The 21,446-nt window shown below is 46.9% G+C and overlaps 1 protein-coding gene across 2 annotated transcripts in view; it reads left to right on the top strand.

Moving 5' to 3' along the window:
- The window catches only part of ZFAT (zinc finger and AT-hook domain containing), a 645,246-nt gene that overhangs the window by 360,842 nt on the left and 262,958 nt on the right, over positions 1 to 21,446 (top strand). For both annotated transcript variants that reach the window (XM_069220790.1, XM_069220791.1), the window contains exons 10-11: positions 4,963 to 5,136; positions 7,247 to 7,335. In XM_069220790.1, coding sequence (XP_069076891.1) covers positions 4,963 to 5,136; positions 7,247 to 7,335 — 263 coding nt within the window. The remainder of the gene's footprint in view (positions 1 to 4,962; positions 5,137 to 7,246; positions 7,336 to 21,446) is intronic.

Here is a 21,446-nt window from a genome sequence, read left to right as displayed (position 1 = left end):
ATTGGGGAGCCTTACCATTCATGCACAATTACCAATTCTTTTCATTCTGATCTGCACTGGTGGATGGAGTACTCCAACCTTTTGGTGTGTTGACCATTCAACCCTTTACAGGCTCAGGCTGCTGTGTCCACAGACACCTACTTGATGAGCTGGAGTACCCATCTGAGTAGTGTGACAATGCAGGACTTTTGGTCCACATTGGAGCAGCGGTTTTACATAAATGTGCTACAGCTGCAGGCAGTCTACCTTGCAATTAAGGCATTTCTCTCCTCAATCTCTGGGAGCAACATTCAGATTCTGTCAGACAACACCAATACTGTCCATTTTATCAATAGAGCATTGTGGACTCTATCTCATGAGGTGATTTGCTTGTGAAAGTGAGTGCAACATCTGAGAATCTTCCAGATAATGGCTCAGTTGGCAGGCTGCCTCAGTGTGAGCATGGATTCTGGCTGAGGCCTCTTTTTGGAGGGTCACAAGTGGGCGCTACAGCTCAAAATGATGGCAGTGATCTTCTCCAGATAAAGTTCGATTCATTATTCTTTTCACGAAGGCCGAAACCAGGAAATATCTTCAGGTTTTTTTCATACACTTCCCTCTGAATGGTTCCCTTGTTGATGCTATTAAGTTCTATTGGTCTCAGGGTCTGCTGTACTTGTTTTTGTCAATCCTGCTTCTGTCCAAAGTACTGCAGAAGGTGTAGGAAGATCCGCACAGGTCTTAGACTGTGGGAGGAGGACCTTGTATGAATATCCTTTCCCCTCCCATGCATAGCACATCTGCTCTTGTAGGGATGATCTGGTCCTTCAACTCAAGGCCCTAGTACTGTGGGTACTTGTGTAGATATTGAGTCATGCCAATTGGAGTCATTTTGCATTCCTAATCAAGTCATAGATGTCACATAGTCCTTCTATGCGGGAACAAGTTATTTCAGTGGTGCAAGTCAGAAGGCCACAACCTAAATCTAGATCTAGCCTTTTAAACATTCAATTTGTATTTTTCCTTTCACAGCATGGCCTACGAGTGGTTAAAGTTAACATCAAACTGGTGGCCATGTCTGTCTTTATTTGCCTTCCTGATCAATCACTAATGGCACTTTTTCTAAAAGGTTTGCTTTACTCATTTCCTTCCCCTCCATTTTTTGTTCCCCACTGGGATTTGAATCTATTTTTACTTTATTGATGACCTCCCAGTTTGAACCGATACACTGTTGCCCAGTTTCACTTCTCTACCTCAAGACAGTTGTTTTTGTGTCAATAACTTCACCTCGTAAGGCTGGAGAAGTTCTGGTCCTATCAGTTTGCACGTTTCAATGTTTTCTACCAGAATAAGTTGTTTCTTTGCATCTGTCCTTACTTCTTAACTGAAGTTGTTTCTGTTTAGTATGGTTCAGTCTATTACACTTCCATAATTCTTCCCTCCTCAACATCCACTCAAGGAGAAGGAGCAACTGCATATGTGGGACCCCAGATGTGTAGTGTCTTATTACACTGACTGAACGCATCAGGGCAGAGTGGATGATCAGCTTTTCGTGGGCTTCTCTGGAGCTAAGGGCAAGAAATTGACTAAGCGCATGGTTGATCCTGTGTCTCAAGATCTTTAATGTCTTTGCTAAGAAAGACTTTCTGGAGGACATTCTTTCCTATTGTACAAGAGGAATGACTGCTTCCAATGTTCTATCCAGAGCTATTCTGATTGCTGATATCTTCTGAACAGCAACATAGTCACCTTTGCATATTTTTGTCAAGCACTTCTGCCTCATGTCTGTGCCTTGTCTGTGACAGATACTTTGTTCAAGCTATGTTCCATCATTCTGGGTTTAAAAGCAGCAGCAGCTCCTCCCCTATGGTGGAGGAGCGCCACCCCCCCTCCACCAGCAGCAACTGCTGCAAGCTTTTAACAATGAAATGATAATAAACTGTTGTTAAAGGGGGAGGCCTTGGAGGTGACAGGGATAAACGGGGAGTGCACAATCACCCCCTTCAGTGCGCATGTATGTTTGGCCGACCGTCTGGGCCGACCAAACACACATGCGCAGTGTGCTCTCTCCAACGCGGTACTGTGTTGCCGGGCTGGAGAGAGTAGGCACAGGCTGCCAGTTTGCCTGGCAGCGCCCAGCTAGGGTGCTCCAGCCAATCCTAACGCTGCTTTCATGCAGCGTTAGTATTGGTCGCAGGGCAGGCTGGGAGCCTGTGCCGCCAGTGACCAGGAAAGAGGAGCAGTGGCGAGGCAGGTACGTTTTTATTTTATTTTTTGTAAATTGAATGTTTATTTTGTTCCCAACGCCCCACCCCGCCCCTTTACCCCATAGCTAGCCAGACTATTTAAAAGTCACTACACCATCTCACCTTCCAAGGAGGTATTGCTTTGGGACTTATTCATAAGGTGAAGACTCTGCGGGAAGATTAGCCCATCAGAAGAAAAATTTACTTCCCTTCAGTAACATTATTTCCAGTTGATAAATAAACTTCCAGTAGATTCCCCATGTCCCTCCCTACTCACTTGAGGTGTTAGTGAAGTTATTATTAATTAGATCCCAAGATATGCAAACGTGTTTTTGCATTATCCATTAATATTGTTGTTGCTCTCTTGATTCTTCTTCACACTTATTAATTGGACTCAGAAAAAGCCGGGAACTGAAGCAAGCACATTTGTTGTCATGTCTGTGGGAGGAGTTCCTGCAGCATCCTCATATAGCCACCTGGTGGCACTGGAGACCTCTTGCTAGGGAAATGTTTCTGGACCAGCCAGAAGCCTGGAAGATGATAATTCATAATGTGAAAAATATGCAGGAAGAATATGCATCCACCAGAAATATTGTTACCAAAGGTAAGTGACTTTTTCGTTAGGGCTGTTTCCTGAACACTGAGGTCTGACAGGGACAACAGATTGCTGTGTTATGAGGCCTATGTCAAAACAAGTCTATTCACCTTTTCTTTCTGACGTGGATACAGAGGCCTTTAGAGGCTGTTCACAGATGTTGCTCTACCTTCATGCACCATAGCATCCAGTAATACCTTAACCATTCTTGGGTGCAGAGATGGGAAAAGCTATTGTAAGGTGCACATCTATCTGATTTTGGATGGAGCGTTGTACTGCGCAATGATAAATGTGGAGAGTTCTCGCTTTACCACCTTAAAATATCTAGTACACTTCAAACACATTGTACAATTACTAACTGTATCATTAGCATTCTTCAAGCTCTGCAGCGCTTGTCCCCTGCAGCAACAGGGAATTGTGTTCTTCAGCAGGTTGCTGCTTAAGTTTCAATAAAGGCTTCTTTAGTTTTTTTTTTATAGTACCAAACCTCTCATTCTACTCCGGAGTTAGCCGCAGTATCTTCATCTGTGGCAGCAATAATTTGCTCATTTAGGTTTTCAAGGCTCATGAATCATTGAAATAGCCTTTTTTTCTAGTGAAGAGAGCATCTCCAGTACCTTCCCTTCGTGCAGAGATCTAAACATGTTAGCCACTTAACTTATTTCAATATTAAAGCTTACTCAGTGAATGGTAGACCTGTTGCCTCAGTCAGAGGAACCAGCCTCTGTAAAGAAATGCTGCTGGAAGGTTAAGACAATGAATAATTGTTACTACCAGGGGCTATGATCAGCACTGTTTGATCTCTATTTGGTGGTGACTGCTGGTTTGTGGAGTACTAACTAGTGTGGGCTTCTGGCTAATGCAGTGGGCATTGGGAAACGGCTTCCAGCTAATAGGGAGGTGACTTACCAACTGCGGATACTGGCAAAAGTATGACTTCTAGCTACAGGATGAGAGGTCTACTGGCGAGTTAGGGTTTCGTTGCTAATGTGGGGCGCTATATTAGTTGTTGAGCTACAGGCTCGCAAGCAGTGGATACACCTTTGACTGACGGAAGGACTACTAGCTTATGGTGAGATGAATTTATCATTGGTAGGACAGATGAGTGATGAGAGCTCATTGGTTAATGAATACCTTACTGGCTAAAGAGCGAGTACTGAATGATTGGAAGCACAACAGTCAACTACGGCAAGATGAGGGTGACCTGTATGATTATTTGGCTATATAATAGGTTTGGTTGCACAACTCTTTGCAGTTGTTTCTCTGAAATGTATCCTGTTTTGATAAAATCATGTATCCAAGGTGGTTAAAATTAACTATTTATCTCTTGCTTTGGAGAATGTCTTATGGGCTTGACCGCCTAACCCGCTTTTTGGTTTTGTATATGTTAAACATTTATAAGAATTGTCTTAAATTGTAGATTTGTGTAGATTTTTCTGACTTTGTGTATCAAAGCAGCATAAATTAAAGAAAAGTGTGAAAAAAGAGGCCTGATGAATTCCACAAAACGTTTCTGCACAAAAGAGCCTTGTAGTTCTGAAGCAAAGACTTTTTTTTCTTTAAAACTGTAATTTTGAGAAATAAAGTTGGACTCGATGTAGTATGTTAAATACAGCACACTGATATTTTGTGGTACCCATTGCGCCTGCTCCCTATTTGAACAGCTCAAGTGGTGCAACTCTAGAAAAGGGGCTGGAGGAGTGGCAGGCCACATGATAGCTGATGAAAATTGTGTTCTTAGCCCAGGGTCGACACTCATTATACCCACACTGCATAATTCAATCGAGCTAGTGTCCTATTTATGCCCAGTCAATATCATATAACCTTCAAAAACTGGGAATAGAGACGGCTGAGCCTGTGGTGATTGAGATTAGATTGCAGAGAGACGGCAGATTTTCCAATGTGTTCGATGCATAATAATAGGGCAGCAATGTTTTTCAATTTGCAGAAAGAATTTTGTTGGGGGAGAGGAGAAACGCAATGTACTTTTCATGTGTTCCAAATAGTGACGTTTCTGAGGTAATTTTGCGCCTAAATAAGACTTCTGCCTCGTGAATCCCCCACTGTTCAGATCACTGCGTCCCTGTTCTCAACCTTCTTGCATAACGTTTCATCTGATTGATAGAATATACTTTTTTGTAGGCTTGAAGCCTTTCAAGTGTTCCGTGTGTGACTACGCAACACGCAGCAAGAGCAACCTGAAAGCTCACATGAATCGCCACTGCAGCGAGAAGACGCACCTGTGCGACATGTGCGGTAAAAAGTTCAAGTCCAAGGGGTCTCTCAAAAGTCACAAGCTCTTGCACGTTGTGGATGGTAAGTCCCTGCTTTCTACTGTGCCCGTCGATTTAGGAATGTTTCAATAGAAATCGTTCATGTAAATGTCCCCCCCGCCCCCCGCGAACCTGTACTGTGGGGCTAACCCAGAGAGCCTTGTGGCGACTTGCATATGATACCTCCAGTTATAGGTGTGCAGTGGGAATATCGTACATTTCAAAATGTAGCAGTCCCCTGGAATTATGCGACATAAATGCCAAATTATGCATCAGGGTTGACTTAATTACGGAAAGACAAATTATGAATCAAGGAAAGGCAAATTATATGTAAATTATGGGGCTACTGTTTTTGGCATTGTTACAATTTTGTGAAACAAAACATTTTAATGGTAAAGAAGAAAGCATTCCTTCATAAATACATTTGTTATTTTGGTTCTTATTTCATGATGTAAATAATTGTCTTCTTCCAAATACCTCTGTTGGACGATGTTTACCCCATTTTTGCACGTGGTTAAATGTCTGTCCCGCATTCAGCAATAATCAGCTAAAAATGACGTTGACTTCTCAAATCATCTGGGATGTGTTTGCACTTGTGAAGAGACTTCAGCAACTTTCTATATCCTCGAAACACCTTTTTTGTTGAAAGCTTCGACCAATACAGCAGATGGTGGATTATGTACAGCTGCAGCCGATCCATATTTATTTGACAAGCTGCAGAAGCAGTCAAGCTTTGTTTCCAAGTGCAGCAAAGTCTATGAAAAACAGATATTAATGCAGTTACGATATGAAAGCACCACTGACGCCTAATAATAGATCGAAGGGCAATAGAAACTCATTTGTCCTTCACAGCTTCCTAAAAGTCGGTAGTTTTGAGGTCTACCTGGCCTTCATTTGTTAGATATTTTCATACTCCAGGCATTGTCCATGGCTCTAGCGTTATTAGCCCTGCTTTAAACGGAGTCTCTTGGGTGGGGCAAGCATGCATCGGTAACTGCATGTGTTCACTCAGGGATGAACGCGGAGCTGGCACTCGGTGCCAGGCCAAGGAAGCTTTGCACTGGTACATAAAAGGGGGATTCGTTTTCACCGCATTTTGTTGCTTGTGAAATAAGGAATGCGTGCCAAGTCTCAGTGATAGTACCAATCTTGTAATGTGTATGCCTATGTGCACAAGATCTATCCTTGGATATTGTCTTACCCCTAAACAAATGTAAAAAGAATACAAATAACAAAGCACCTGATTCACAATTCCCTGGTTTCAAAAGTTGGGCATTTGCTAATGTAGGTGGAGCCTCTTTTAAGAGCAGTTGTCTGACCACTGCTAACTATGGTGTCTGGGGGTCATCGAGCAGTAGAACAGAAAGTAAAGTGGGTTCTGTGTACTTTCCACCCTTGGCCCTTTCTCGTAGTCTTCGTCTGATCATAGTTGGCTGCTGGGTGAATTAAGTCAAGCCAAGCGTTTGAGGTCATTGGGGTCGAATTGTAGAAGCTGACCCTTCCACTGCCGCCGCTATTTTAGTGAATCAACGCCCACGCAAAAAGCTCTTCCTTCCTGCTATAACTGCTGCTCAACATTATTGGCGGCTTGCGGGAGAGAAAAGGTGCGGGGCAGTGTGGTGCGTGGTCGGGGAGAGGCACAAAATATAATTTTTTATAAACTTAAATTTCTAGCCGCGCCGATCCTCTGTCCTTGACTGCAGTGCAGGTACAGGCTCCCAACCTGCCCTACTTCCAATCCTAATGCTGCTTTCATGCTGCTGGCAGCATGAAAGCATCGTTAGGATTGGACGTAGCGCCCAGCCAGGGCGCTCCGAGGCAGAGTGAAAGTGTCTGCCTGCTGTCTCCATCTCAGCAACACAGTGCCTGTGTTGCTGAGAGCCCAGTGCGCATGTGTGTTTGGCCAGCCCAAGACGGCCTCCTTGCCCCTCACAGCCTGTGGCCCCGCCCAGTTTTCAAGAAAACAATAATAAACACAGTTTATTATCATTTTCTTGTAATAGTTTTGCAGCTGCTGCGCAATAGCTGCTGGCTGGGGGTGACCCTCCGCCATAGCAGAGGAGCCGCCCCTGCTTACCTCATTGTCACTTAAATACTGATTCAATAGGAAATATGTCCATGATAACCAGTTAAACTGTTCTATTTCATTGCAGGTAAACAGTTTAAGTGCACAGTGTGTGACTTCACCGCAGCACATAAGCCGCAGCTCGTACGTCATATGGAACAACATGCTCCTTTTAAGGTGAGTTTCTATTGACCTGAAATGATAGAGCGCATGAATGCTAGCTAAAAAATGCTCCCACTGTGGCTGGAAAATGTAAAAAAAAGATCTTTATTTCAGACATCAAAAAGACAACAAGGCATTAACTGGTAGCACGTATAGAGAAGCACTTTACTATCCTGGTTGGCTTACTGAGCCTTATTGGTTGCCCACATCGCACCTATAGTTAGGATTGTGTTTCACCGTTGCGGATGGACAACCATCGAGGACCTAAGACGTTGTGATTGGGAATCTGGAAGAAGTGTAACGAGTCTGCGAACGAAACAGATGAATATGTGTGAATGCAGAAATATTGGCTCTAGCGGTGGCTGTGCCAACAAGTGATGGTGTTTGCGATGGAAGATCCCATCTGTGCATTGCTGACAGTGCACTGCCATTTTTCTTCTCTTCTGCTTTTATTTTGACCTGTGAATTACTGTATCTAGGAAATGCTGAACATTTTGCCTTTAACATCTATAGCACCTGATTTTTACATAACTGTCTTTTTCTTACCTAGAACACCTGCTTTTACAATTAATATTCTTTTAAATCTTTTATTGGATTGGTTTTATATCCAGAGACTCTAGCGCCAGTGGGATAGTAATCCTGCCATTGGCATATTGCAGACAAGGAAAATATACCCACTTTTCCCTCAGTGGGTGGTAAAGTGCAGCCACAATGGGCAGGTGCCCCTGCACTTGTGCAACATTGATAGATTCCTTCTTGCACACAGATAAATGATACTACTTCTGCATCTTTTGATGCTCTCTCTATATTTCATCGCATCTTAATGCCTCCCACTACAGACTGATTCCCTTGTGTATGATGAGGGAGGTTCATGGTTTGGGTGAGGTGCCTGGGGAGGCATGCAGAAGGGGCAGAAGGAGCATTGACTCAATCAGGCGATCGCTGGATGGCTAGGCTGTATGAAAAGCTCTGGGGGTTACTCTCCTAGGTTGTACCTCAAAATGTACTATTATAAAGTCGACATCTACATACCTTGACTAGGATTTGTGCTCAGAAGAACTTCATATGCCTTATACAGAGTGTGTAGCTAGGAACATTGATTTTTATTGATGCATTACTATATTCTTCCGATGGTTACTTCTATTTAACTTGCCCACCTTTTGAATATCCCCAGGATATCCCCTGGATCTAGTGAATTGCAATAGCTGCCCTGCACCAGTAGGTGGTGTCTGGCTATGTCTCTGCTTTGGTTCCACCCTGGATATGACATTACTGGAGCTATATAGCGTCACCCCAATGTCTTGACATCAGTTCCTTTTTTCCACATCCTTTGACACTGGTTGAGAATGGCTCTTTCTGTCACATATTTCTACAAAAACCTAGTTTTTGCAGTAGTAGGCCATTGTCGCCACGAAAAAATTAAGCTTTAAACGCTTTCATTCATGCCATGGATAAATATCCATTTTGTCCCTCATGAAATCTGCTTTTTTCCTTGGGGAATATGCACAAGTCAAAGTTGTGCGACCAATGTGGCCTCATGCACTCAAAAGCCATACAAGAGCTTGAGGTGAAACTCTTTATGGCATGCCTGTCTCAGCTCAGTGGGTTTCTCAGGGGATGTCCAGATGAACTATATGGACATGCCAGTTTATGGATCTTTTCTCTCCAGCAAAAAAGCAAACTTGGTCATAGAGTGGTATAAGCGGGGTTATAGCCACGACTCATTGCCTAGGGTTGGTTTTCCCAACTCTCCAATTTAACAAACAAACCACAGATTTCACAGCTACTGAAGGGTTACTCCAGCGCCATCTCTTCCAGCCAATCCAGCAGTCGAAGTACTTCCTGCAGCAATAGAGGTGCCAAGGTGAGTACAACAGAAAATTGGTTTATCAGTCCTTTTCTCCTCTTCCATCTCTACCTCACTTCCTGCTAACCACTTTAGTTTCCCCTCAGGAGTTTACTGGCAGCCTCTGAAAAGAAGGGTGTCACTCCATTTAGACGCCTGGCATACTATCCCAATGGACCAGTGGATGTTACTGATCAGAAAAAATGGGTTATGCCCTTCCGTTTCAACAATTTCACTCTCTCTTGCCTCCCATCATCTCTTCCTAATAAGACAAGCACATTCACATTCTCCAGAAATACGTACTTGTCCTGCCTCAAAAAGGGGCTGTGTAACTAACCCCAGAGAACAGGAAATTGGGCACGGGTGTTACTCCGATTACGTCTTTGTGCTCAAGATTGCCAGTAAATACGTTCCTGAGCATGGAGAAATTCAAAATGTTTCTCGTGCAAATTCATCTGTTTCTGAACTATGAGACTATGTGGTGTCCTTGCACTTGCAGGATGCATACTTTCATGCCCTGATCCTGCAGATGCACAGGAAGTAACTACGTTTTGTTGAATGCTCCACCAACTACCAATTTTCAGTTCTTTCATTTGAATTGACGTCAGCATCCCGGGTCTTCCCCAAGGTGATGGCAGTGGTTGTCACACATCTTTGCAGAATGGGTATCTCATTACTCCTGATGAATGGCTGCTCAAGGCGGACTTGCCACAGCAGATGTGGGATCACTTGAATTCCACAGCAGTCATGATGTATGACATGAGATTTTCTGTCAACCTACCAATGCTTCATCTGAAACCCTTGCAGCACTTTGAAGGGACGATGCTCAACACACAATCTCTGAGCCTTCTCTCCTCCTCAGAGGATTCAGGACATTAGGAATATGATTCCAATATTTTGTGAATGAGCCCTGGAGTTCCTTTGTCTGCTATCATTTTTGCTTATTGTAGTGTCCTGGTCACGTGCTGCCCTCTAGTTGTGCCTTCACCTGCAAAGTTTCCAAGATGGGGCAGTCCCATGGACAATATCAAGTTCACCATGAACACAGTGACAGATTTTCAATGGTGGTCCATAGAGGAGAAACTCGGGTATGAGTAAAACCTTCTGCTTGCCAACAGCAGTTGACAGGGTGGTGATGGAAGTCTCACTTTGCGGTGGGGTGCCCATCTGGACATCGGAAGAAGTGCAGAGGTGTCACATAAAGCTGCATGAGATTCACTTGGCACTGAAGTCCTCCCTGCCCCAGGCCCATTTACAGGGAGTCTTTCCAGATTCTGTTGGAGAACACATCTCAGATTTTGTATGTACACAAGCAGGACGGGGTGGGCTCTACTCGTAGGTGCCAGGACACATTGAATTGTGGGCTTGAGCTAAGGCCAACAGCATTTGGTTGGTTACAACTCATTTGGCTAGTGCCTTCAATACGAAGGCCAACAACCTCAGTTGGTGTCATCTTGCTGACCAGCACCGGCATCCAATGGTGGTAAAGCACATATTTGCTCTGTAAGGCACCCCTCCAGGGGACCTCTTTATCTCTTGGGAAAATGTGCATTGCCCACTGTTCTGCACCCAGTAAAGTTTCAGTTGCAAGAGCCCTGAGGGATTCATTCTTCTTGACCTGGGACGTGCCCCTACATCATACTTTCTCTTCCATACCCTTTATTTATTAGGTGCTAAGGACACTGTTCTAGAGCCCGGGACAGGTGATGCTGATCACCCTGGACAGGGCATGGAGGGTTTGGTGTGGAGATCTGTTACATCTGTGTCAGTGTTTTTCTCTTCTTCTCCTTAGTTAGGGCAGATCTCCTATCGCAGTTGGAAGGGCAGGTACTCCATCCCAATGTGCAGAGCCTCCAGCATTTTACCTACAAATTGAACTGGGCCATTTGAAGTCTTGCCCTCTGCAAGTGGTAGTGGTGGACTCATTCTGTTGGGAAAATACTCCTCTACAAAATCAGTCTATTCTGGGCAGTGGATCTTTTTTGTGTTTCCTAGTGCACAGGGAAGATTATTGATCTCTGTCAGGGTTGCTGCAATTTGTGATTTTGTTAGTCAGTTCTGCAGGCTTGTCTACTGGGCAAAGGGTACATGTTGGCTTTGTCAACCTTTTTTGCCATTTGAAGCTACTGAGAATAAAAAACTATTTGTGGCGACCATCACATTAGTTTGACGTGTGACTGTGAGTTGCAAGCTCTTTGTGTCCATCTTCCATTCATTAATCCCAAGCAAGCTGGTCCTGAGAATAAAATCATCATTTCTCCTCAACGTGGTGACTCCGTTGTACGCAGGCCAATCTGTAACTTGCCCCCTGTTTACTCTCTGCCTCACCTCACAAAGGAGGAACTGAGGCTGTACCATTTGAACCCTCAAAGGAGGATCAGCTACTACATAGACTGGACCCAGGAATTCCTTTCTAATGAGGAGTATGAGAAAGTGGATTATTAGTTGTGGTGGGTGATAGTTTACCACAAATAATACTGTCACTAATCTTGTGAGGTCTAGTAAGTGCTTCAGTATTTTAAACTTGAACCCAATCCTTGTAGATGTGGCACAACTCAGACAGGCTTAACTTAAGGAAATATGTAAAGCAATGCTTTCCAAAAATGTTTATAACCATAACCCACTTTTTGCATGACAAAGGTTTTTGACCTACCTTGCTTTAATGGACATGAGGCAGGTGACTAAAACATTGTGTGGTAGCGGACAGTCATTTTCAAACAGCATATTTCCATGGAAATTGCACTAAATATGAACAAACATAGTTTTACTGATAAAACTATGTTGCGTCTAAATGATAATGTGGGGAAATCGGGTTTCAGTTATAATTTAACATTTGTGCTTCACCAGGAAAAACTGTTTTGATTAGTTTTGATCCTATTAAAATCTTGATTTCTATCACACTTCAGAATTACAAAAAAATTTACTTCATTTTTTACCTTCCAAACTGTTGATTGTGTGCAGGATATTTATAGAAATTTACATTTTATTGTGCTTTACAAAAGTGACATCCTACAGCTTTTACACTCTCTATACTCTACCAAGATTGTCCCATAAATCACTTTACTTTTCTTTCTCTGACTTCAAAGTGAGAGATGTCTCTAACTACCAATCCCCATGTTAACAAAATAAGCAGCAATTGGTCAGAAGATATAGCCTGGCATTTCACCTTTTCAAATGAAATGCAGCAACTGTGACAAATACAGAATTTAAAGGCATATTAATTTAATGCTTAGACACTTGCGGCTTGCTGCCCACAATTTGGTAAACAGTGGTGTAGAGCATTTAGAAGTACCAAAACAGTTAAAAAATCAAAAACACAAAACAATAAAAATGCCACTGCAATTTATCAAAACAGAGAATATTTTAATAAGAAAAATGATATTGAAACAACAGGAATTCAATAGGGGAACCAGAGAAAATATTTTTTAAAGTTTAAAATAAAAGTACCAACAAGCGCAAAGTGCCAGCCGCGGGCAAATGGTTGCATTAGACTGGAACAAAGGTAAGTTTTAAGGTTGACCATGATGGAACACGGGTTGCATATAGAGACCAGATTGTTCCCTTTCAAAGAGTTACCCTCTGACGTAGAACATTTCTAAAAAGGTAGCCCTCAGCTGGGCAAAGCAACAGGCTGAATCTGAAGATGGGGTTATCGACGACTGAGGTCCTGGTGAAGCCGTTGAAAAAGGTGGGAGAAGCTTTGAGTAGGAAAAGTACAGAGATGACTCTTGGGGAGCCATAGACGTCAATCGGATGCTGCTCAGTGTCGGATCTGGTGAATTTTTTACCTTCAGACTTAGGCCCTCATTACGACCCTGGTGGTCGGTGATAAAGTGGTGGTACTACCGTCAACAGGCTGGCAGTAACTACCACCAAATTATGACCATGGCGGAAAGATCTCCCAAAGACAGTGGAGACATAGGGAAGAACCACGCCCCCATGGAACCGGAACTGAAAGTTTTCCAGATGATATTCTACGTCATGCCCCACCACGAACACCAACGCTGGCGAAGGCGACGACGGTGAGTACAGCCGGCTAGCACACAAGGGAGGGGGGGGGGGAATGAGAGTGACACACACACGCACCATACACACACCCGACACACACACCATACACACAACCAGTTGCCCAAGAAAACAAGTTAATCCCCGTAAATCGGCTGAATAATGCAAGAACAACAGGAATTGACTAAATTGATTGTAATAAGATCAACACAGTATAAATAATAATTTTGCCAATGCAACAGATATGTACAAATGTACAAAAAAGGGACACTGTCCAGTCCTCAGTTTGCATGGGCCATATGGCCACAGGGCAAAGTAAAATGCCCCACTTGTTAACTGCATCAATACAGAGAGAACACGGCAGGGGCATCAGTTGGCAAATGAGCAGGCACTTGCGGGGGCACCTCAGCCGGATGCGGAAAGAAGACCAATGGTTCTGGAGGGGGCAACATGCCCTGCGCTTGGTCCTGGGGAGTGCAAGGCCACAGTCTTTCAAGTGGGTGTCTTGCCCACTGATTCTGGAGGGGGCAACCTGCCCTGTACTTGGTACTGGGGAGTGCAAGGCCACAGTCTCTCAAATGAGTGACTTGCCCACTGGTTCTGGAGGGGGCAACATGCCCTGTGCTTTGTCCAGGGGAGTGATAGACCGCAGTCTCTGGAGTGGGTGACTTGCCCACTGGTTCTGGAGGAGGCCACATGCTCTGTGCTTGGTCCTGGTGAGTGCAAGGCCACAGTCTCTCAAGTGGGTGACTTGCCCACTGGTTCTGGAGGGGGCAACATGCGCTGTGCTTGGTCCTGGGGAGTGCAAGGCCACAGTCTCTCAAGTGGGTGTCTTTTCCACTTGTTCTGGGGGGGACAGGCCGCACAGTAGCCCATGGAGGCTGGATCACATTGCGTCTGCCAGTGGTGACTGCTGCACTGTGGTGGTGGTGGGAGGCTCCTGCTCAGCCTCTGCGCCCTCCGATGGCCGCACTGTGGTGGTGGTGGAGGTGGTTGGTGGCTCCTGCTCAGTCCCTGCACCCTGCGATGGCTGCACTGTGGTGGTAGTGGGAGGCTCCTGCTCAGCCCCTGCACACTGCGATGGATGCACTGTGGTGGAGGTAGTGGGTGGCTCTTGCCCCATTCCGCTGGCTGGTGCAGGCTCCTTCCCCATTCCGCTGGCTGGTGCAGGCTCCTTCCCCATACCGCTGGTTGCTGCAGTCTCCTTCCCCATCCCTCTGGCTGGTGCATGCTCCTTCCCCTTTCTGCTGGCTGGTGCAGGCTCTTTCCCCTTCCGTATTTGTGGCCTGGAATCCTTTCCACCACGAGTAGGTGCGGATGGAAGTGGGCCCGTGGACTGTGTGGCTGAGGTGCTTGGCTGGGTTCTTGATACCCTGGCCGTACGTGCTGGACTGTGGGGGTAGTAGGGAAGAAGTCAATGGTGGAAAGGTAAAAGCTTTTTAGGGACATTGGGGCGGGCAGAGGGAGAAGAAATGGGAGTGGAGGATGAGGGAGTGGTTGTTGGAGGTGTTTGTCTGTTTGATTTGGGTGCAGGTGCATGGGCTGCATGCTGTTGTGAGGTGGATGGCTGTTGGGTTTCTGAGTGCTTGAGTTTGTGTACCTTAGGAGGGGGGGGGGACATACACGGTGGGAGAGGACACAGGGGACATGTCCATGGATGTTGTGGAGGTGTCTGCCAGTGAGGTGTGTGTTCTGCTTGGTGTGGTGATGATGCAGGTAGTGGATGATGATGTAGTGCATGCAAGTGTGACTGTGGACGTAACTGGGTGGGAGGTGAAGGAGGAGGACGATGGGGAGACAGTGGAAATAGGGGATGTTGTTGTGTCTGCAACTGGATGGTGTTTGTGTGAGTGGCTGTGTGATGAAGTGTGGTGCTTGTGTTTGCCTGTGACACTCTTGGGTGTTGTCCTGTGTGCAAGTCGGTCAGGCTGTGTGCTTGGGATGGGTTGGGGTTGAGGAGAATGGGACTGGGAAGTGGACGTTGGAGAGGGGACGGTAGAAACAGGGACAATGGCTGCCATCAGAGAGGAGGCCAGAGCCTGAATGGATCTCTGTTGGGCCGCCAATCCAGTGTGAATGCCCTCCAGGAATGCATTAGATTGTTGGCTCTGGGCTGCCAGCCCTTGGATGGTATTCACAATGGTTGACTGCCCTAAAGAGATGGATCTCAAGAGGTCAATAGCCTCCTCACTCAGGGCAGCAGGGCTCACTGGGGCAGGGCCTGAGGTGCCTGGGGAGAAGGAGATGCCCACCCTCCTGGGTGAGCAGGCACGGGCAACTCACTGAGGGGCTGCTTGGAGGGTGGTGCTGGTACGGGGGTGGCGGCTGTACCTGTAGCTGGGGTGGTCATAGAGGTGTAGGCCACCACCAGGGAGCTCCCATCGGAGGAGGTATCAGTCTGTATTGTCCCCTACGATCTCCGCTGAGGTGCTCCCCTCACCCTCCGTCCCACTGGTGCCCTCAGTGTCGGTGAACTCTGCCTCCTGGGTCCTGTGGGATGCAGCTCCCTCCGTTGCCGGTGCCTTTGCTCCTCCGCCAGATGATGCTAATGCAGATAAGTTCAGGATGACAAAACAAGAAAGGGGGGAGAGAGACAAAGGATACACTTGGTCAATGGCTGCACCAACACCACCGTTGGCGTACACAGCACCCTCACACACAGGAAAAAGGCCTACGCACTATGCATTGCACTACCAGTGATATTGCTAGCCACCAAGGCATGAGGAGGGGCACACACCGCCAACTGCAGCACACCTGGGACCCACGCAGCCCTGGCCAGTAGTGGATGCTAACAAGCTATGTAGCCATCATTTTCCATTCAGACCCCTAGCCACCAGAGGACCTATGCTGCTATGTCTGGCCTGGCTTAGAGGCACCCACCGACACACACCCACCACCCAGATACCACCCCACCAGGCATAAGCTGTAATGACAGCCACTATACTCACCCCCTGGTGGCTGCTGTGTTGCCCTCAAGTGCTCATCCAGCTCTGGATAGGCCACCGCCAGTATGTGGGCCATCAGGGGGGTCAGGGTTCAACGGGTACCCCTTCCTCATTGGGAGGCCATCCCCAGCTGGGCCTCCGCAGTCTTCCGTGCCCAGCGTCTCAGGTCCTCCCACCGTTTGCGACAGTGAGTACTCTGCCAGCCATAGACCCCCAGGGTCCGCACCTCCTTGGCGATGGCACGCCATATACCCTTCTTTTGATGGGCGCTGACCTGCAGAGGCAATACAGACAGGAGAACACCATTATACAAACAGTCCAGCCAGTCACACACATGGCCCACCATACCCCTTTCCATCACCATTGGCACATACATAGGCCAGCTCACAACATGTACACTGCCAAAAGATAATCCCCCACCTTACACAATGCCTTCACACACATCTCCATGCATCCATGCCACATGCATCGTGCCCACGGTGTACACACCTGTTGGTCTGGAGGCCCATACAGCAGTCCGTACTAAGGTAGGACCCCATCCACCAGTCACTCCAACTCCTCCGAAGTGAAGGCTGGGGCCCTTTCCCCGGTCACATGGGCCATGGTAGGTTCCAGACACAGGTCACAGCAGCACATGCAGTGTAGGTCCTCTCCTGTGGAAGGTCAGGTAACAAGTGAGGGTTATGATAGAAAATGGTGGTCATGTCTGCAGCGGAGCATACCGTCACCGCCGGTGTAGATCACCATTGGCCACTGTAACCCATAGGGCCAAATATTAACCAATGAGAAGTTGCCCAGCGGTTCCCGACCGCCTCCCATGACGGCGCACAACATTAGCGGAATTATATCACTTCCACCTGTCCCTCCACACAGGACAGGCGGAAGCCCTATGGAATAATGCTGCGTCACAGGAGAATTAGGCACATAGTGGACAAATCACACTGACCCATTACATTTTCACAGACTGCAAACTACTGTTGTGGCTCCATTGTTCAGTTTGTGACAGGCTTCTCACTCTTTTGTCCCATAGATTCCTACCACTGTGGATGAATAGGAGATGGAGACATACCTCCGTGTACAGACCCCTGGTGGACTTGGCTACACTGGAGGACAGGCACATGTTATGTTATGTTATGTTATGTTATAAAATTTATAGGGGCCACAATCACAGAGCTGTGTGCCCTATTGGAGCCTAACCTGATATCTGCTATCTGTCACCCCACTGGGATCCCCCCTCTATCAGTGCTCCATTTCCTGGCAACTGGTTCTTTCAAAGTGACAGTGGGCTTGGCAGCAGGAATGTCACAGTCAATGTTCTCAATAATGTCTGCCTTGATAAAACACATGTGCAGCTACATTGCATTCCCCTAGGTTGAGGATTTGGCCACTGTGAAAGCCGAGTTTTATGCAATGGGACCAATCCCTAATATTATTGGTGCGATTGATGAAACACATATTGCATTTGTCCCCTCCCCGCTAGAATGAAAAGGTGTTTAGGAATCGTAAGAGTTTCCACTCCATGAATGTGCAGATGGTGTGCTTGGCGGACCAGTGCATCTCCCACGTCAATGGTAAGTATCCTAGGTCGGTGCATGATGCCTTTGTCCTAAGGAATAGCAGCATCCCAGATGTGATGGCCCAACTACAGAGGCACTGGGTGTGGCTAATAGGTGAGCCCCGGTTCCCGCCCAGTATATGTTGGTGTATGGGTATGGTGTGGGCCATATAGGATAGTGTGTGGCTAAATGTTGTCCCTCAATATTTGCAGATGATTCTGTCTACTCAAACCTATCATGGCTGCTGACCCCTGTGAGGAATGCCAGGACAAAGGCAGAAGAACGTTATAATGAAGCACATGGGCGAGCCAGAAGGATAATTGAGAGAACCTTTGTCCTCCTGAAGTCTAGGTTTTGGGGCCTCCATATAAAAGGTGGATCCCTGTGCTACTCACCCAAGAAGGTCTGCCAGATATTGGTGGCATCCTGCATGCTGCACAATCTGGCCAACAGATTCCATGTACCTTTTCTGCAGGAGGGGGAGACTGGAGATGCCCCTGTGGCAGCAGTGGACCCTGTGGACAGTGAGGATGAGGAGGCAGAGGATGAAGATGAGGACAACAGAACATCTGTGATCCGTCAGTACTTCCAGTGACACATAGGTAAGACAGTGTAACTTTACATTTCAATGACTTTGGTTGTATTCTGTTTGGCATTTGCATGGTAATTCCCAATTCAATGCCCACTTACTGTTCCCTCTGGATATTCATTTTGCAGATGTTGGTGATATGACAAATACTCCTGGTGTGATCACTACAGCCAGCTACAGGTCATTCATCCTATGCTCATTCTATGCACAGCTCATTTGCAATGGTTGTACCTGTTTCAAACAATACATATTTGATATACATGACATATTTGAAATCATTTTTTGTCAAAGGGTGTTTATTGAAGTGCTAACACATAGGGGGAAAGTGCAATGGGATGGGGTGATGATGGAGGAAAGTCCAGGGTATTGTTCCAGTCTGTTTGTAGCACAGGTGCATTATCCAAGGATAGATAGAAAGGGGAGCAATGGCAGTTCAAGGTGGACAGGGTTACTGAGTGGGTCACAAGGGGGACAATCAGGAGAGTCTAATTTCCTGGCGGTGGTCTTGGCAAGTGTCTCTGGCTTCTGTCTGGATCATAGGGAACGTTTGCGGGGTGGTTCACCTTCTGCAGGGGGAGGGGTGCTGGTGGCCTGGGAGTCCTGTGGCGGGCCTCCTGACCACTAGCGGTAGCGAAAGTGGATGGCTGTTCAGATGACTGGCTAGTTACAGGGGCCTGCAGGTGTGAGATTGCCTCCCTCATAATGTTGGGCATGTCTGCCAGCACCCCTGCTATGGAGATCAGGGTGTTAATGATGGCCTGCAAGTCCTCCCTGATCCCCTGGTACTGTCCCTCCTGCAGCCGCCTCTTCTCCTGCATGTTGTCCAGGATCTTGCCCATCGTGTCCTGAGAATGTTGGTAGGCTCCCAGGATCTCGGAGAGTCCCTCCTGGAGTCTCGGTTCTCCTGGGCCTGTCCTCCCCCTGCGCACAGCACTCCTCCCAGTTTCCCTGGTGGCCTGTGCCTCTGTCCCCTGAAAGGTGTGCCCACTGCCCCTGACCCCAGGTCCCTGATTGTCTTGTGTGCGAGGTGTGGCCTGGGGTCCCTGTACAGGTGGACACACTGCTGATTGACGTGTCCTGGGGACAGAGGTGTGGGTACAGTGGATGGGAGCTGTGGTGGTGTTTCCTGAGGGGGGAGAATCTGTGGTGGTCTATGACTGAGCTTGGGTAACCAGCTGTCAGGTGGTCCCTGATGGGCCAGGTAGGTTGTCCAGATCCAGTTGGGGGACTGAATAGTGCTGGCACCTCCTCTCCAGTGACATTTTCTAGGGTACCTGTGGGGATGTAAATGATATGTTATGGTTGATGTGTATGACATATTGTACATCTCTGGCTTCCCTTTTATGGTTGGTTTTGCCCTGCCAGCTTTCACTTGTGTATGTTAGTGTATGGTGGGATTGTTAGTTCTGTATGCTGTGCATACTTTAGTGATGGGTGTCCATGCAGGGCTGTGAGGGGTCTCCATGCATTAGTACAGCATGCAGAGTTTGGCATTGGAATTAGTGAGATCTGATGGTGGAGTGTGTGGATGGAGTGGAGTGATGGGAGTGAGGGTGAGGGTATATCATGGCATGCAGGTAGGGGGATGATAATTGTTGAAAGTTGACTTACCAGAGTCCAGTCCTCCTCCAACTCTGGCCAGGCCCTCAGGATACAGTATTGCCAAGACTTGCTCCTCCAATGCTGTGAGTTGTGAGGGAGGAGGTGGGGGTCCACCACCAGTCCTCTGTATAGTGAGCTGGTGTCTTGCTGATATGGAACGTACCTTCCCCATAGGTCGTTCCACTTCTTCCTGATGTCGTCCCTTATTCTGGGGTGCTGTCCCACGGCGTTGACCCTGTCCACGATTCTCTGCCACAGCTCCATCTTCCTAGCTATATACTTTTGCTGCACCTGTGCTCCAAATAGCTGTGGCTCTACCCCAACAATTTCCTCCACCATGACCCATAGCCCCTCCTCAGTGAAACAGGGGTGTCTTTGTGGTGCCATGGGTGTTGTGAGGTGTGTTGGTGAGGGTGTTTTGGGTAATGTGTTGGGGTGTGTGATGTGGAGTGTGTGAGGGGTGTATGGGTGTGAGTATGTAGTTGTCTCAGTGGTCTTGGTGTCTCTCTGGTGGCAATGATTTGTATTCATAAAGGGATGTGGGTGTATGTTTTATAGTGGTGTGGGTGTGGTGTGTGTATGGGTGTGAGGTGTGTGTTGTTTGAATTGTCCAGTGTGGTGGTGTTTTGTTTGTGGGTGTCCATTGTGAGCGCGGCGGTATGTACCACCAATGGCTTACCACCGTTGAATGTCCGCCGTGGTGATTTGTGGGTTATAATGTGGTGGGCATTGTTCTGTTGGCGTAACGGTGTGGGTTTTGATACCGTCACTTTATCACTGACCTTTGGACTGGCGGATTTGTGTACGTGGCTTAATTCTGTCAGATTGGTGTGTGTGTGTGTCATAATATGGTGAACGGATATCCGCCGCCGCTGCGGTAAGTTGGCGGCCGTCAGTGTGGCGGTAAGCAGGATTTACCATCAATGTCATAATGAAGGCCTTAGTCTCTAATGGAAGCTTGATTCCTTCTGCGAGTCAAGGCTGCAGGTGGTAGCTGGAAAGGATGCAATGTCATCGGATGCTATTGGCATCAGGCCTGCTTAATTAGACTTTCTGCTGCTGAGAAGAGCGTAGTAGGATCTGCGGCTAAGTCAGGTCCACCAGCAATGCAGCCTGATTTATCAGTTCAGCAAAATTCCTTGAATAAGCCCCGGGGTGTAAGGTTAGGCAGGAGGAGTATGCACTGACACCAGACTAAAGTTCCAGGATATTGAGGAACACGACTTGGGGGCCAGGACTTACTATAAAGAAGCAGTAAGCAGGGTCTAGAGCAGGTCCAACACAGTTGAAACTGGTCAGCTCTGCTCCTTTATGGATGTAGCCTTCTTGTAGATTTTCTTTATTCCTATATCTTAAAAGGAGGTTAGCCAAATGACTCTTGGAGGCCACTTCTCTTCTCTTGGGTGCAAGTGGGAGCAGATCCAATTCTTAAGGTTCTCTCCACAGAGCACAGCAATAGGTGCACTCATTCTTCTTTCTTCCGCAGGTCCATATATTTTCTGAACAGGGTAGCTTGGGGTAGCACTAGCCTGTGGATTACTCCTCCCTGACCAGTTTCTAGGGGTAATTCTATCACTTTTGAA

Source organism: Pleurodeles waltl, chromosome 2_2 (genome assembly GCF_031143425.1).
Source record: "Pleurodeles waltl isolate 20211129_DDA chromosome 2_2, aPleWal1.hap1.20221129, whole genome shotgun sequence".
Taxonomy (NCBI): domain Eukaryota; kingdom Metazoa; phylum Chordata; class Amphibia; order Caudata; family Salamandridae; genus Pleurodeles; species Pleurodeles waltl.
Note: the sequence above shows the minus strand (reverse complement) of the source record. Positions and strands in the feature narration are given on the sequence as shown.